This window comes from Podarcis liolepis, assembly GCF_965112155.1.
Source record: "Podarcis liolepis genome assembly, chromosome: 5".
In the NCBI taxonomy this organism is placed as follows: domain Eukaryota; kingdom Metazoa; phylum Chordata; class Lepidosauria; order Squamata; family Lacertidae; genus Podarcis; species Podarcis liolepis.
The window spans coordinates 39438708-39457060 of record NC_139556.1 but is presented as its reverse complement, the minus strand read 5'-3'; the positions used below and the strand labels follow the sequence as shown (position 1 = coordinate 39457060).

Here is an 18353-nt window from a genome sequence, read left to right as displayed (position 1 = left end):
GTGGTCAAGGATGATGGGAATTGTAGTCTCAAAACATCTGGAGGACCAAGGTTGAGGAAGCCTGACCTACCCTCACTTGATTTCCTCCTGGGAAGGCTTGCTTCTGGCCTTGGATCCTAGTTGGAAGAAAAGCGGCACTTTCCTGCTAATCATCCCTTCTCTGCATGAAATCGCCTCTGCCCACCCTCCCCCACTCTGTCTCCTTTGGACAGCAACCTGTGTTCCAGAGCACAGTTATGCTAGTGTCATAACGAGCAGCTCCTTTTAATTCAAACCTTTAATTTAACGCAATAAAAAGAAAAGCTCTTAGAACTTCTCTTCCCCCTCACACACACACCTTTGGGGAGAAAGCCAATTACAGCCGTGCCTTAGGAAACTGAAGATAAAAGGGCATCACGTGGAAGAATAGACATTCCAAGGTAATGAGACAGAAAGCACCAGCCAAGTCTTAATTCTCTTGTTCCCGTCAAGGTGAAGATGGCTGTTGGAGTTTCAGCTGGGCAGAAAGTAAGCTGTGTCTTACATGCGTAGGCAACAATCTTGTTAGTCAATGGCAGACGGCCTTCTCAGTGGTGGCGCCTGCCCTGTGGAACGCCCTCCTATCAGATGTTAAGGAAATAAACAACTATCTGATTTTTAGAAGACACCTGAAACCAGTCCTGTTTAGGGAAGTTTTTAATGTTTGATCTTTTATAGTGGTTTCAATATTCTGTTGGGAGCCACTCAGAGTGGCTGGGGTGGGGAATAAACAAACAAACAAAATGGCCCCTTGCTCAGGATGTGAAACAACCATTGTGCATGTTCAAATAGTTTTGAGGGGGGAACAAATACATCAGGCAATGGATACTACACTCAGCTGCGGTCCATCCACTGGTGTGGATAGGAAAATGGCAGACCATGCTAAAGAAAAACATTGAAATTTACCAGTGGTGAAGCAGGTTTGTTGCTGTTCCACAAACAGCTAAAAACGTAGAAGCAACAGCGATGGAAACCACTCTAGTTGTACGGCACCCTAATGCACGTTGCCCAAAATGTTCCAGATGGTCAGGTCTCCCTACTATACACACACACACACAAGGTATGGTTAGCAAACTTATAACTTCAGCTCCCACTGCAAGAGTATGCAACTTCTTTCCCCGGGCACAAACAATAGTATACGCTCACAGCTCCGCAGTTTGGAATTCACAGTTGCAACCTGTGACTTTAATTCGGTGGTCAGGTGCCAGGAAAACTCTGCAATCATTTGTGTGTGCGTGCACGAACTGATTTGATCGTGATCAGGTGATTACGCATCTGGGGAGATTCGAGTCCTAGAAACTTACCAAACAAAAGGGTTGGTAAAAAATAAAGCAAGTCTTCAGTACAAAAGGCTTCATCATAAAAGAGTGTCTGTAATCTCCCATTCCTATTCCAATGGGAAGCCATGGAACATTATCTTCTGCCCTGGTGTCCACAGTCAAGTCGCTCCACTGAGGCTTACCCACAATGAATTGTCAAATCGTAAAGCACCCTATTCTTATCAAGCCACGCAACTGAGGTATTTTAGAGGTTTGGGGGGTTGATGGCTCCCCTGAAAAGAGCCTTCTTGTCACAAAGCCATCTTGGCTTTTTTACTGACTGGAGTAGTCTCATCTTCCTCCGTGGTTCGAGTTTTTTTCTTGGTGTACACTACGCCAGAGGCAGTCTTCCGGGCTTCTGAAATCAAAACGGAGGGAGACATTTAGAAAGGATCCCCGAATCACAAGCTGCTGGCTTGCAAAATGGCACTCGGAACGAGGCACAGCTAAGTGAACAAGGCAAGGGCTCCACACCACTGTGCTATAACGACTTCAACCAAGGAGACCTGTACAACTAAGGGAGCTGATCCACCACCTGCAACTGCCACCATCACTATCATGACAGCGTTTTGCTATCAAAAAAGGGACCAGATAGATATTGAGCAGATGAAATGCGGCACATGAACAGACCCATACAGGTATGTCAGCTATAACTAGGCAAGACAGGCAGCCTTTGCATCATTAATTGGGCAGGTGAACAGGGCAACTCAACTGGCTCTTGCAAGATGCTCTAGAAACTTGTTCAGCACAAAACATTCTGCACACTCCCGAGCTCCGCAGACCTATAAAGTCAAAGCACTAATTTGGAATCATTTAAATGAAGGCAGTGCTGACACATCCCCTGCTCATCCAGGACGGTAGTCTAGGCCAGGAACCTGTGGCGCTCTAGCTGTCATTGGGACTCTAAAACTTCCCAAACGTCACAGATGAGGGGAGCCGTGCTCCAACAACTTCTGAGTGCATCTTGCCAAGCAATCCTAGTCTAGGGAACACGGCGTTTTAAATGCCGAACTGCAACAAAACCAGAAAAGGTGCTCTGTCACCATTTATACCACTCAGGGTGAGGGCCTGGATGGGTGGAGGGTGTGGGGGAAAGATGTTAAGCTACTCAAAAGCCACAGAGTGAGAATCTGTTGGCACAGAGTGCGGCCCACTTTGTGTGATGGACAGAGAAGGAACGGTTGGGCTGCATTAAGTGGGAAAATCGGGTGGGAACTGCTGCTCAAACCACCGGTTGTTTATTCTGTTTCAATCTGCTTGAATGTTTTATTTACTTTTACCTAGGTGTTTGGTTAAATTGGAAATAATTTTGATGCTGTAGTTTTGCTTGTTTACCTTATGGTAGATGGTTAAATTGTTTCTTGGACCTGTTTATACGATTTTGTAATTTATGTATCTTGCCCCCCCCAATGACTTTTCCTATGACTTCTGTTCCCTGCTTTGGGACTGAACACATTTATTGACGAGCGGGTAGAAATACTATAAATAAATAAAGCTAGTTTTACATTAGCGCAGGTATACTATTTCCTCCCTGTGATTTTAATATATAATATAATATTTAATAAGCCCACATTGCACTTTTTAAATAGACATTATGAAAACATTGCTTAGATTTAGGTAGGTAGCCGTGTTGCTATGACGCAGTAGAAATACTTAAACATACAATGTCCAGTAGCACCTTAGAGACCAACTAAGTTTGTTCTTGGTATGAGCTTCGGTGTGCATGCACACTTCTTCAGATTTATTAACTTTGGACATTCTTGCAAATACGTTCGTTATCCCAGTTACTGTTCCAGCTTACCTCCATGAAGCAGGACTGCTCGGCCATTCGTAGAAACTGCTGCCTTGGCATTGCTTTCAGACAGGCCAAACAGCCACCCTCTTTCCACTTTCGTTAAGGATATTCAAGCACAAAGAGGGCAAAACATGCTTGAGGCATAGCTAAGCACAGCTCCTCTACCAACCTACGAAAGCTACTGTGGCACATAGGACAGAGTACTGAAGTTGTCAAAGTTCAGCATGTTCAAATCACTCTCAGCTCCCCAGATATTGTGAGGACGGAAATCAGAATAACCTGTCTGACAAAAGTGTTTGTCAAATTAAAGGGGTGGGGAATCTGCAGCCCTCCTGATGTTGTCAAGACCACAACTTCCACCATCCATTGCTACTTGTCTCCAGCTCCCAGGCAGCACGGACAGCATCATCATTCTAGAGGGCCACAGGTTGGCCACACCAATATTTTAACTTGGAGTGGTTGTGGCACTATATTCCAAACAACGATCTGAACCACTTAGCTGCTTCTCTGGTCACAGGTGTTTAAATACAGATTCATTTTCAAGGATAGCTAGGCAGGTTGGGATCTTTCTGTTCATTTAGTATTTTTGATGCAACAACCAAACATCAGAACCGAAACACCAGCACTAGATACCCGTGGTTCCAGTCTCTTAACATTCCGTATGACTACAGTAAGCTAGTATACGACCACCGAGTGTAGAAGAATATATATCTGCAGCATTTACAGGCACACAAAGGCATTGGGAGACTGTTCTATTTATTGGCTGCCCAACAACAAAAAGGAATCTTGAGGCACTGGAGTGGGGATGTTCTAAACTTTCTTATAATGCCTTATCTTAATTGGCAACCCTTGCCCATTATTCTAGTAATATTATGGGTTGGCTCTTCTGTTTTCCACTTTGTTATATCTGTGTATGGATTGTATTGTTTGAAAAAAAGGCTTTTAAAAGAGAAAATGTTGAATGTTACTCCCAACCCCAAACTATCAATATGTCCTTGCTGAATCCTGAAGGTCCACGGTCAGCCAGGACCCATTTGGCTCACCGTGCAAGAAAACCCCAGGAGATGATTTCCCCCTTCCCTCCCTAGTCCATCTCTTTCTCAGCTTCGTGCTTCCTCTACACCACCCTTTGCAGACACCCTCCTTTTCAAATCACTGCTTTGTCTTCCTCCTCCATTTCTTTCAGCTACTTTCTTACCCTCCTAGCACTGCTTCAGCTTCACACCTTGTCTCCTGCCATCGCTACACAGCCCTTCCTTGTCTCTGGGCTCTCTTGCATTATTTCCTCTCCAAACAAACTGACCTTTCACTCCTCTCACAAAAAGCACGATCATTTATGAGCATTCTGCTGCTGACAGTTTTACCCTTCCAAGGAGAGGCTAACGGCTGTATCTCAGGCAGCGAAGTTCTGAAGGTCCTAACAAACACACTTGAAAAGGATACAGGTTCGCCACATCGTACGGACCTCGTAGTTGTAGAGGCTGCAATGGAAGAGAAAGCCATTATGCATGTGACAAATAAACAATTGTATACGCTAGGGAAGTGTATGGAATGTATGGATGTATGGAAGTGAAAGCTGGACCATAAAGAAGGCTGATTGCCGAAGAATTGATGCTTTTGAACTATGGTGCTGGAGGAGACTCTTGAAAGTCCCATGGACTGCAAGAAGATCAAACCTATCCATTCTGAAGGAAATCAGCCCTGAGTGCTCACTGGAAGGACAGATCGTGAAGCTGAGGCTCCAATACTTTGGCCACCTCATGAGAAGAGAAGACTCCCTGGAAAAGACCCTGATGTTGGGAAAGATGGAGGGCACAAGGAGAAGGGGACGACAGAGGACAAGATGGTTCAATAGTGTTCTCGAAGCTACCAGCATGAGTTTGACCAAACTGCGGGAGACAGTAGAAGACAGGAGTGCCTGGCGTGCTCTGGTCCATGGGGTCACGAAGAGTCGGACATGACTAAACGACTAAACAACAACAACATACGCTAGGGCAGTGTTCTTCGCCCTTGGGCCCCCAAATGATGCTGAACTCCCAACCCCATTGGTCTGAGTCTGCCTGGTCAATGACCAGGGATTAGCCGTGCCTAGGAGTTGCTAGAAAAAAACCAAAGAAATTTTAGGTAAAGGTTATGTGAGTTTCCCCAAACGAAATGGAGTGTGTGGGAAGACATGTGTGTGCAAATGCTGCTTGGTTAGCAAAAGATAAATACAAAGGGATGATCATTCAAAAGGAACCCAGGAAGCTACCAGAGTCAGATCCTTGGCACATTTAGCTCAGTATTGTTTTCAATGACTTGGAAGCAGCTCTCCAGGATTTTAGAAAGCAACCCCAGTTCTAATGGAAGATGCCATGGATTGAACCCAGGATTTTCTGTAGGCAACCCAAGTCCTCCAATGAAGCACGAATGTGAAGCACCCATTAGTCACTGCAGGACTACACACACACACACACACACACACACACACACACACACACACTTACCTTTTCTGCTGCACTGGATAAAATTATATTCTAGGAAATAAGGCAACACAAAAAACTAATTAGTGGAAGTTTCTGAAGGCATTCTCTTTCTTCTTCAAAAGGCTTTCCCCAATGCAGAACCACCATGTGGACACAAAACGGCACATTATATATACACACCCACCCTCTGAGCAGCCTTGTGCATTGCAGTGCACAATTCAATGTGCAGATCTCACTGGGAAGCAAACATGCCATATGCACCTTCCTCACAAACTAATGAAGAACACCGGGGGGTGGGGACAAGTCCTGTGGGCACAGGGGAAAGGGCAAGACAAGGAAATAATGCAATATTGGTGATTAATCAAACCAAGACACTGCTATAGTGCACCTGAATCAGGATCCTCTTAAGGTGCTTGGACCGAGTCAATGTGCTGCAGAGATTTGAGAGGTGAAGTAGCAGTTAATAGGCCAGGGTTCAAAGCCCTCCTTAGTCATGAAGTTCACTGGGTGACTTTGGGGCTGTGACTTTCGCTTAGCCTAAACTACCTTGCAGGGTTGTCGTAAGGATAAAATAGTGCGTGTATGTACATGCCTATGTGTTGGGGTGGGTGGGGCAGAACCCATATACAGCCGTACCTGTTCCGGAAGTCCGTTCGACTTCCAAAATGTTCGGAAGCCAAATTGCGGCTTCTGATTGGCTTCAGGAAGCTCCTGCAGCCAATCGGAAGCAGCGGAAGCCCTGTCAGATATTCGGCTTCCAAAAGAACGTTTGAAAACCAGAACACTCACTTCCGGTTTTCAATCGTTGGGGAGCTGGAACGCTTAACTCCCAAGGCGTTTGGGAGCCGAGGTATGACTGTATGCTGCTTCAGAGCTCCAGGAGGGAACAGTGGGCTATAAATAATAAAAAACATGGCATAGACTTTGGAGAATATACAGTGGTGCCTCGCAAGACGAAAAGAATCCGTTCTGTGATTCTCTTCGTCTAGCGTTTTTTTCGTCTTGCGAAGCAAGCCCATTGACAGATTAGCGGATTAGCGCTATTAGCGGCTTATCAGCTTATCGGATCAGCTGATAAGCGGCTTAGAAAAAGGGGGGAGGGAAAAAACCCCCGCAGGAACTCGCAATACATTTTTGTCTTGTGAAGCAATCCCATAGGAGATTCGTTTTGCGAAGCACCTCCAAAACGGAAAACTCTTTCGTCTAGCGAGTTTTCCGTCTTGCGAGGCATTCGTCTTGCGGGGCACCAGTGTATTCTCAGAAAAAAACTGGGATAGGTTACATTATTTCATGCAAACCTGACTCATCCTAATTCAAAACCACAACATCCACGACCGGCAAGAACAAAATGATGAACAAGACAAGCACCCATTCTGCTTTTGCCTGTCATGGGCAGGGGGGGTGGTAGTCTGGGGCCCATCAGCTGGGGATGAAATGGGCCCCCACCCACACAAGACAGAACTTCGCTGACCCCACAGGCATGCAGACAAATATTGGTCTGCCAATAAAAGTAAGAAGCACAGGACCCATTCTCTGTGGCTTTCAGGGCCTATGCAATATTTAGCATCTTAGCTGAAGCAGAAGAAAAGGGGGAGGGGTTGGTCTACTTGAGAAGGGGTGGGGAACACTGGGTCCCCCAGATATTGCTGAACTACAATCCCCATCATCCTTGGTCACCGGCCATGTTTGCAGGGGCTGATGGGAGTTATAGTTCAGCAGCATCTGAAGGGCCTAAGGTCCCCTACTCAAGTCTTATAATCTCCCAAAGTTGTGGATTACTCTTAGGACGGCAGCAGGCTATGTATGCACCATGCAGTTAAAACAACAACAGCAGCCCCAAACACTTTCCTGTTTTAAATAGGTAGGAAAGAGAGCGATGGAGGACCTCTTTTCTTTCTCTTACTCTCCACAACCTCCCCCACGCCAAAAAATAGCCATAAAGTGCTGAGGTTCTGTTCTGACAGAGAGGGAAGGTTTCACAGAGGCTAATAAAAAGCATCCTCTTCCTGAAGCCTCTCCCCCCCGAGCCCCAAAGAGCATTTCAAGGCTCCTGTTTTAGGATGGCCCAAATTCTGCTGAGAAGACACTCTTGTTAAGGGGCAGTGACCCCTCTCCCCTTCCTTCAACAGGCAATCTGATGTTAATAGTCTGCCCTCCTTCAGGAGTTCCACAGCTTTCCCGAGAAAGTTTCCAAAGTCAGAAACATATCAGTCACACCGAGCTCTCAAACAATGATCTTTTGCTGCGGTAATCGAAGACCAACAGAAGGAAAAGGGGAACAGTTCAAGCTGCCTATTCTTAATTCAAAACAACATTAACTGGAAGGGGGAAAAAAAGTTCTGACGAAAAAGAAGTGGGGCAAACCTGCTCATTTTGAGCCTCACCTTCCCTCGGCAGATCTGCATCAGGCTGAGCGCATTTGAAACCGTGTATCTCCTCATTGTGGAGTCTTTGATGGCAGGCACATAAATAAGTTCAAAGTAGATGCCTCGATCTATTGCCTTCACATGAAAGAAAAACAAACAGAAGCTGAAGGGAGTGTGACACAGTCAACGTCTCACAGCTATTGTATATTATTGATGTGTTTACCCACTGTCTCATCTCCTCCAAAAAGCAGAGGCACCCAGTGGGACAAAGTTAATGGCTCTCTACAAAAGCAAAAGTCCCTCCTCCTCCTCTGATACACATAACATAAAAAACGCACTTGGGATTTCCAAACTGTAAAGTGTTTGGCAATTCCACGCCTCTGCAGATCTGGTATTGCTTGTTCTGGTTTTTTTTTTAACAGGAGAATTTCGATTTTGGCAGGGTGTATAAAAGTCCAAGCAGTGCCACAAAAGTACATGCCCACCTTGTTAATTAATTAATGCTATTTATATACTGCTTAATTACTGTAGATTTCTATCCATTATATTTTACCTGCCCAATCAGAATGAATTTCAGGAACCAAAAATGTCTTATTGAAAAATACAAATTTTGAGCTGCCTGGCCCCCAAATGTGCAACTAGGCATTCCGTTTTGGCAACTGTAACCCTGATTTAAGAATCCATTGGGTGCCTGGGCTTATATATCTGTGTTTCTAACATGATACCTGACCTGCTTCTCCACAGAGGACAAAACTGTTAACGGACAAGCAGAAAAACATAAGGAGAAAGAAGAGGAATGTCAGGACTGCGCACGACATTTGCAGGCCACCTTACCACATTCACAGAGGGTCTCTTAATGTAGAACGGCAGCTTTTCTGTTACGTTGATGCACACAATATCTACGTCTAAGGTTGTGCAGGCCACCTGTATTGCAAATTTGAAAGCAGAGGGTTACTTTTTTTAAAAAAAAAAGGCGGACACTGACATACTTGCATAGTTTCCCTACAAGTTCTAGTATTGTGCCCTGCAGCAGAATAGCTGACAGGAAAGCAATTGTTGCCCAATAATCAAGGAAAGAGTTAGCACCCAAGGACTCTACTCCAGACCAGGGATGGGGAAAGCTGTGGCCTTCTAGGCATGGTTGAATGGTAGCTCCCATCAGTCCTAGCCAAAATTGTCAGCTCCCATCTTCATAGGATGGAAATAAGCGGTTTTACTGGATTGCTTCTATTCCGTATGTTGATTATTCTTAGTTGAAAATTTAAGGGTTTCATTGAAGCGAGAACTGAGTAGATTGGGTGGGCGTACAGAGAGCCCAATGGTTGAATCAAGTGTATGTGGGGGCTGTTATGTTTACGTTATAGTTTTGTGTACTGTGAATGTGTATGTGATTTTGGAGACGGTATGATTATGTGTTTCTTTTTATAAGACGTACGAGATTTCCAAGATATTATACTATAATTATGCTGCATTTTGATGTTTTCCACAGGATCTGCTTTTGTGGCTCTTAAGTTGTCTTTACAAATGTACATTGTCTAAAAACATTTATTGTTGTTTAATTACGTTACTTAAAATGTGGAACTGCTGTGAGGTACAGAATGCAGAATCCGAATTGTATTTCTTATATTGGCACCATTTTGTGGAGATATACAAGCTGCTTAGAGATTTCTGTTGACGTGTGAAGCGGTATATAAACTAAACGAAGCCCAACAGCACCTTGGAGACCACAGGTTCTTCATCCCTGCAATGGACCTAGTGTATTCTTCCAGCATTGCATGTTGAGGTCAGGGCGGAAAGGGGTTAATCAGAGCAGCATTCAAAGAGCAGAGATCTCATACGTTTAATGATGGTATGTAAAACCCTGGGGCAAACTATCAGTGCCTCTAACTGCTGAGAGGAAGGAAGGAATATTTCTGAGCCAAAAGATGAGGGAGGTTCTCTTTGAACACCTCACTGAGCTGCAGCCCTTAGGAATATCCGTTTACCACCCCCCATCACACATTCCTCACGAGTCCCAAAACTTTGGGGAAGGTAGTCTAACTGAGACGAAGGAATGCAAAGGAGGAATCCAACTAAAAAAGGTTATGTTCTCTGGAATTTGGAAAGCACATACACTCCCTTCATATAATATCAAAACGTAGTATATCTATGGGCTTTCCCCTCTTGAGCGTCACATACAGTGATCCTTACAATAACCCTGTAAGGCAGGACAGCATTGCAAAAGAGAGGCTAGGACAGAGGATGTAGTTTGTCCAAGGACCCTCAGAGAGTGTCTAGGGCAGTGTTAAAGCTCGACAGCTAGCAATTTCCTTGACACCAGAAAGAAAACCCAGCTGATTCCGTTCTTGAAACCGTGGCAACATTCACACCATCAAAAGGAATCTTAAACAGAATCTGCATCAGCCAGGGATACAAAACCCACAAGAAAGGGAGTTCTTCAAACTGCAGCAACAGCAAAGCTGGCCAACATTCGTCCAGAACGCTGATGTTAGAAAAGAAAACTTAACCACTGGCTTTTGTACAAACTCTCGATTTTTCCATGATTTGTAGGGATTTAAAATACTAAGTATGCAGAGAAAAGAAAACCTTGGGGTAGGGGTGAGGGCAAGGTGGGAAGAATGCTGAAATGTGGCCTATTATTCTGGAAAAAAATTATTTCCTTCCTTTAACAAGAGGCAACACTGCCATCTGCTGGATACAGGACTACTCTCCATACCAAATATACCACTTGAAAACCCAACTAGTTCCTGTCCCAGTGTGCAACTGTTGTACGTTTACAGTTTAAAAACCCCATATTGTTGCTAGATAAATAATAGCAGTATTTTTTCTCTTGCCTTGGCATTCACCCAAGAAGCATCGTTCAGTGAAATCTCTCCTCACATCAGAAAGAACAGAAATCTCCATTAGATCCCTGCTTGTCAATCACTACAAGAAGCAGTAGTAGCATGCATGTAACCCTGCGGGATGCATTCCCTTTGTGGGTATAAACCTTCTTGCAGCGGGAAAGACAAAAGGCTGGGACAATGGACATGACTCCAACCTCTGTAGAACAGGCTACATCAGAGATTCTCATGCAGGAGAGCAAACAAGAGTCATTCTCACAGTTCAAGGCCCTTGAGGAGGGCAGAGAAGTGAAGGGGTAGCCTAGAGAGAAGGCCGTTGGATACGAGGTCTGGATACGAGGTCTGAAGGGCCAAATGTGGCCTGTAGGCCCAAGACTTCCCAGCCCGATATAGCACTTTGAACACTTCAAAGCCCCTCACAAATGTGTTTGGACAACAGTATCTTGGCTTACTAAGCCAATATGAAGGAAGCACATGTCCGGCTACAGTTTTTTGTTATGTCCAGTCCAGGAAGTCTTCCTCCAGTCTTCCTCATCAGATGCAGCTTGAGCTGTGGCCACCAAGGAAAAATGTCCCTTTGGGTCATCTGACATCATTGTGATGTCAGATGACTGACAGGCAAGCAGCTTTCGGAGGGCCCGTCTTAGCGAAAACACAGAGCGAGTCAATAATCTGCAAGTGCCTTGGGGAGAGTCACTCTTGGGCATGGGTAGGCAAACTACCCAGGGGCCGGATCTGACCCAATCGCCTTCTAAATCGGCCAGACGGTCCGGGAATCAGTGTGTTTTTACATGAGTAGAATGTGTGCTTTTATTTAAAATGCATCTCTGGGTTATTTGTGGGGCATAGGAATTCATTCATTCTTTTTTTCCAAAATATATTCTGGCTCCCCCCGCAAGGTCTGGCCATGGACTGGCCCCCTCCAGGAAAGGTTTGCTGACCCCTGCTCTTGGGCATCAATCACTGAGCTGCCCATTGGCAGACCTGTGATCCACAGCAGCAACTACACCACATGAAGAAATAAAGAGTGAGATCAGGCATTAGCAGTGCCATTAGCGGCTTCTGAGTTTTTGCAACTTCCTTCACAATTAAAATGCTTGGGGGGCGGTGGGGGGAGAAGCAATTTTTAAAACTTACATGAAAGAGTTTTCCAGTCTTAGGAAACACAGCAAAGATGTCATAAAATTTTATGTTGGTAGATGTCGATCTCTAGGGCAGAAAAAAGAAAAAGTGTAACATTAAAAAAAACATTTTTCAGACTAGCCATTTAAGCTGGTGCTTTAAGCCTGGCCATAGCCCATCTCAGCAGAGAACTGTAACTGAAGGGACTGGAAGAAGCTGCTTGTAGCCAACGTGTCTCCTCCAGCACTTTAAACCCAATGCACTTTTTAAAGGGGGGGGGGAATGCCCTGTTGACAAATGGAGTGCGTTCCTCTCTCCTGAGAAAGCAATTTGCATTCAAAGCGCTGGGGGAAGAGTTTAGAATACAAACTACTTTCTCTCCATAGGGGAAAATGCTGTTTTCAAGCATGTTGGCTCCCAGAGAAGAGCTCACTGCTAAGACTACAAACCTTGGCTATAGATCGTGGTTGAGGAAGAGACACTTTAACCATGATACCAGGTTCGGATGATACACTAAGCCAAACCTTGACTTGGCTCCTGCGCTGTCGCTGTGCTAACAGAACTGGAGGCAAGCAAATCAGGCTTGAACGCCTCTGAGTGGGCAAATTTGAACAGTCCTGGTAAATTTGGCTTACCAAGTAAACCATGGTAAATTTGGTTTACCATGGTGCGCAAGCGAGGCCAGTTTTTCCACTGCTCATGAAGCCAGATTGCCAGTTGATCCATCCAACATTGGCTAGATGTAGGCCTTTTTTCATCTGGCCTGGGAGGGAGATGCCCTGACTGATTTCAGCTACAAAAAGCTGAAGCTGCTTCTTCTTCAGCACAAGGTTGACTTGTAGGCAACCATTTTCCTGAGGGAAGTTAGTGTCTTCAAATGGCCAAATACAGAAGTTTTTATTGCTGTCCCCCCCCCCCCCCAGATTGCCAGTGTGACATTTCTTCCATAAACAACTAAAAGATGTGCTGGCAGGCAAACTAGTAAAATTATATTGTGAACTAGTAACTTTGGTAGACATTTATGAAGGTGGTGGTGATGTTCCATGGATTTTCTTCACTGTCTGCAAATTTGACTAGACTTTTAAAAAACTACAAATTTAGACATTGGGGGTCATTCAAATTTCTCGTGGAAGAGAGTTCCAGAGGTCAGCAAAGTTGTAAGGTAAAGGTAAAGGACCCCTGACCATTAGGTCCAGTCGTAACCGACTCTGGGGTTGCGGCACTCATCTCGCTTTCTTGGTCGAGGGAGCCGGCGTACAGCTTCCAGGTCATGTGGCCAGTATGACTAAACTGCTTCTGGCGAACCAGAGCAGCGCACGGAAATGCTGTTTACCTTCCCGCTGGAGTGGTACCTATTTATCTACTTGCACTTTGATGTGCTTTTGAATTGCTAGGCTGGTAGGAGCAGGTACAGAGCAACGGGAGCTCACCCCGTCGCGGGGATTCGAACCGCCGACCTTCTGATCGGCAAGTCCTAGGCTCTGTGGTTTAACCCACAGCGCCACCCACGTCCCCTACAGCAGAGTTGTAGTCTATCACTATAAAGCACAACAGATTTTAAGCCACTCTTCTTCTTCTTTCTGTGAAATAGAAAAGGTTGTGAACTGCATCATAAGCTTACTAGAATATTGCAGTGCGATGGATCAGAAACAACAAGTGTTAGCCTCGATAAAATCTTAATTGGCTTGGATTTCCCCTGCAAAGAAGAAGAGAAGCAGCCGTGAAGAAAAGGAGTGAAACAGAAACCTTGGCAACATGCCTCCTACTCATCATTAATACAAAAATGAAGAATGATGCTGTGTTCAAAATTGGTGCCCACACAAATCTTGTATCTTTGCCCTTTCTTTAATTCGTCAGGAGTGTTGGCAACCAAGGTCTATTTTTAGTCAGACAAAAGGGCTATAACTGTGCTGTTCATAGTCAAGTAATAAGCCCTTACACCGAGGACTCAAGGACGCTGCTCCTGGTGGAGAAGACTCTGTTACTTTTCACTAAAGACGCTTATAACTGCTGCAGTTAAGCAGCTCCTTGCTTACAAGCCCACTTCTAACAACTTCACTCAGAATTACCCTTAAATTGCAACCCATCAATGGAAAGTGAGACAGTTGACCATTTCTGCTAATTACCCCCCTGCTTCCTTGTTGCAATGTACTCTACGTGGAGCTACCTTTGAAGGTGACCCAGAAACTACAACTAATCCAGAATGCGGCAGCTAGATTGTTGACTGGGAGCGGCCACAGAGTCCACGTAACACCAGTCTTGAAAGACCTACATTGGCTCCCAGTACATTTCCAAGCACAATTCAAAGTGTTGGTGTTGACTTTAAAGTCCCAAATGGCCTTGGCCCAGTATACCTGAAGGAGTGTCTCCACCCCCATTGTTCTACCCAGACACTGAGATCCAGCGCCAAGGGCCTTCTGGTGGTTCCCTCACTGCGAGAAGTCAATTACAGAGAACCAGGCAGAGGGCCTTTTCGGTGGTGGCGCCCACCTTGTGGAACGCCCTCCCATCAGATGCAGCTCTGTCTCCCAACACCTCTCAGCACCCTTAAGAAACTACAGTTCCCAGGATTCTTTGCATAGTCAGTACTAAAATGTACAGCTGCTGCTACTACTATTTCCACGTTTTAAGTAATAGCAACAATAAATCTCAAAGGAAGTACGTAAGTCAAATAAGGAACATAGGAAATGTTTTGATGCAAATGACTTCCAGAAAAATTCCCCACAGAAAAAAGTTATCCCGAAAACCCACATCACTGCCTTCAATAGATACTCTAAACATGTCCTTGAGAACAAATTATAGCTAGTAAAACACATCTGGACATACCTGTACAAGAGGCAGGGCTGTAAACAATTCTTTGGGAGACAATGGCTTGACAATTTCCTGGAAATAAACAACACACAAACATGCTTAGTTGTTTTAAATGAAGCATGTAAGCAAAAGCTAGGAAGCTATTTTTAAAAAAAAACACACACAATGATGTAAAGTAGCAACCAAACTAAGATGAATGGGATCTTTTATACATTGTGCTTGCTGGACTGGAGAAGTATCAGGTGGGCCAAATTCCAGAGCTCCTGACAAACATATGTTGCACAAGGCTTTGTCGTGAAGACTTACATTTAAAGTGCATTCCTATACATTGTCTATTTGCTTCTGAGTCCAATTGGGTTTAATAGCATTTGATCCCAGTAAGAGCGTATAGGATTGCAGCTTCAAGTCAGCTTTTTTGCTTCTAACTAGGAAACTCTAACAGCATATAAACATGTAAGAAAATCAGGGCTTATACAGACACATTTATGATCAGACCCACTGAAGCACTCAGACTGGCTGGGGTAGCTCAGTCAGTTGAGCCCTATGTTGGGCAAAAAAGAAATCTGGCACTAAATGACCCTTGTGGTCCCTTCCAACCCTACGATTCCTTTTTTGTACTATAAACATCCCACTAGTTGGGCATAATCCTCCCAAAGTTAATGAATGTGAAATCCATGCTCATGTGAAAGATGACGAGAGTGAAATGCAGTAATGGCTCAAATGTCCTGATCATGCTCATTTATGTTTTCTGGTGCACGTTCAACTTCAGCCAAAATGAAATTTCAGAGTTTTCTTAAAGACTCAGCACCAGCCTCCTCATATGCGAAGCACACTTTTATCTCCCACCCAATCTGAAGCACAGCTAGAAATCACGCGATATGGGAGTGTTTATGTTTGAAAGTCACTGCCATGGACACTTACTGTACTTTTTGCTCTATAAGACTCACTTTTTCCCTCCTAAAAAGGGGAAATGTGTGTGCGTCTTATGGGGCGAATGCAGGCTGCGCAACTATCCCAGAAGCCAGAACAGCAAGAGGGATTGCTGCTTTCACTGCGCAGCGATCCCTCTTGCTGTTCTGGCTTCTGGGATTCAGAATGTTTTTTTTCTTGTTTTCCTCCTCCAAAAACTAGGTGTGTCTTGTGGTCTGGTGCGTCTTATAGAGCGAAAAATATGGTAATGACCAGTGGCTTATAGCAGCCATTATGGCTACGCCACAGCCTTTTTGTGTGTGGCAGCCCCAACTGAGTTCAGTGGGGCTTACCTCCAGGTAAGCATGCCCATCAACCAGAAAAATGATTCCCTGAACAAGAGTGGGAGGGTGGAGAATTTATCAAAACTCCTCACACTGCTGAGCCTATTTCCCAATGTGTGAGTTGAATTACCATTAATCTGGATGTCCTACTACAACCACAATACCTTTTTTACACGGGGGGTGGTAAGACTTCCTCCATTTGGGTAGAAGTAAAAGGGTAAAGGTAAAGGACCCCTGAAGAGTTAAGTCCAGTCAAAGGAGACTATGGGGTTGCAGCACTCATCTCGCTTTCAGACCGAGATGTTTAGACCACAGCGCCACCCGTGTCCTGCATTTGGGTAGAGCTGCAAAATGAGCATGTGAAAAAGACCCCTAACACACACACCCCTGTGAGCATGGGCCTCTGGAGTGAATTCAGTGCCCTTGTTCCTCTTCTGCATGTTCAGTATATATACAAGAGGGAAGAACGGACACCTGTATAGTATGTAATTAGCAGCATGATCGCTGCTAGCATAAACCCTCCCACTACGTCTTTTGCAGTCATCTCTCAATTCAGCAAAGTTTCTATAACGGTCTGCTTTGCCGCACCTGCACAAGCCCCTATAGTGTTTTAAAATACAAAGTCCTACCTTCTTCTTTTCATCATAGTCAACGACGTAATTGATTGCAACAGTTGAATAGCCAACTAAAAAGCAAAGCACAGGCAATTTTTAATAATAATAATAATAATTAAAACAACAACAACAATGGATAGAATTTAGTTGTCATGTTCAGAGATGAACAACTCAGAGGAACAATAGCAATTGCTATTCAGGATTGTGTGAGTTTGCTTGCTTGCTTTCCTCTCACCTCTCCATCCTTTCCTTTTTGTGTCATGTCTTTTTCAGATTCTAAGTCCAAGACCAGGGAATATGTTAGGCAGTTAGTTTTATTTGTTTATAAGAAAGTCTGATACTTTTTTTTGGCTGGAAACCAGGGTATAAATACTTCTAATGAATAAACAGAATTCCTCACATTTGATACAACGAAAACAAGCGTAGCTTTGTTGCATGACAGGATCTGCCAGTAACCCGGTAAAAGAAGCCCAAAAAACATTATCTCCTCTAACTACCAGTTCCATATTTCAGCTTAGGTCTGGGAGGGAGAAGGGAGCAGCTCTTAAAACACATCCTGCAGACAAAAAGCTCCCCGGCTGTAGTGGTTTTATTTCTACCCTTCTATCCTTGTCTAGGAAACCTTGCTACCAAAAAATAAAAATAAAAATCATTCTTGTGCTGATTTTGAGGAGCTAACACGAGGTCTATTTCAGTGTGCCAGAAGTTCTCAGGTACCATCAAAGTAAGCCTTCCTTCGGCTTCTTAAAAAGAAAATCGGCGTTAGGGACTGTGCTCCTGCTCTGAGCGCATGTGCGGAGCCTTCCCCAATCCGACCATTTAGGGACGACCCTGAAATCCTGGGCAAACCGAGGCAAGTGCTGCCCAACAACGTGTCGCCAGCGATCCTTACGAACCATCTCGTCTCGAGGAACAAAATGATCATCCCCGCGCCCCCGGGGATCGGAGCCTGAGCACGCGGGCTGAGAGGGAGCAGAGGCGCGCTTAAGTCCTTGCTCATGGGGGTGGGGAGGACGGGAATGAAGATTTGAACTCCAATTAAAAACTCTGTACATAGCTTTTTAAAAAAATTACTCCCAATTTAAGAATGCAGCAAAGGCACGCGCGCGCACAACCCCGCACGTTATCCTTTCCAAAAGCGCCCATGGAGCATCGACACAAGCGGCAAGGCAGGCGTCCCAAACCCGCGAGGGGGGGGCATGCAGAGCCAAGCTGGGGGTGCAGAGCCAGCCATTCCCCGCCCTCCCCAGCCCGATCTTTGCCCGCTGCCCACTCACGGTGCGCTGCCGCCTCCACCAGCTTCTGCAGCGACGCCTTCTCTGCCAAGTGGGGAATGTTCAGGTCCACAAACTCGGCCATGTTGAAGCCACGTGGTGGGGAAGCGCAGCTTCTAATGCCCTGGCGCCCCGCTGCATGCTGGGAGTTGTAGTCTTTCCGCCCCCTTTCTTTCTCCCCCGCCCCCGTCTCACAGCGGGCGGGGATGTGGGACGGCCCAAGCTTAAAATCATAGCAGAGTTGGAAGGGGTCCATACCCTCCAACATTTCTCTGATGAAAATAGGGACGCCCCTTTACTATTTATACCCCACACATCTTACTGGGTTGCTCCAGCTTCTCTGGACAGCTTCCAACACACATAAAAGCATCATAAAAGATTAAACATTTTTTAAAAAAAACAACCCATTCCATATACAGTACAGGATTGCCTTCAGACGGCTCGGGGGTCGGGTAACTCCATACCCTCCAACA

At 45.1% G+C, this 18353-nt stretch overlaps 1 protein-coding gene across 1 annotated transcript; it reads right to left on the bottom strand.

Moving 5' to 3' along the window:
• Positions 1-657: 657 nt before the first annotated feature.
• Positions 658-18013, bottom strand: RPP30 (ribonuclease P/MRP subunit p30). The gene is made up of 11 exons (XM_083505206.1): positions 17884-18013; positions 16622-16677; positions 14755-14811; positions 13550-13624; positions 11944-12015; positions 8798-8887; positions 7982-8098; positions 5619-5648; positions 4576-4613; positions 3139-3218; positions 658-1695 (listed from the first exon to the last, which is right to left on the bottom strand). The coding sequence occupies exons 1-11, from the start codon at positions 17963-17965 to the stop codon at positions 1589-1591; spliced, it is 804 nt and encodes a 267-aa protein (XP_083361332.1). The 5' UTR covers positions 17966-18013; the 3' UTR covers positions 658-1588.
• Between the last annotated feature and the right edge of the window lie 340 nt (positions 18014-18353).

Coding starts and splice junctions, on each gene's coding strand:
- RPP30 (XM_083505206.1), bottom strand. CDS start 17,965: ATGGCCGAGTTTGTGGACCTGAACATTCCCCACTTGGCAGAGAAGGCG. Junction 12,016..13,549: donor CATCGCACTGCAATATTCTA/GTAAGCTTATGA, acceptor TTTCTGCCCTAG/AGATCGACATCTACCAACAT. Junction 3,219..4,575: donor CCGTACGATGTGGCGAACCT/GTATCCTTTTCA, acceptor GAAAGTGGAAAG/AGGGTGGCTGTTTGGCCTGT.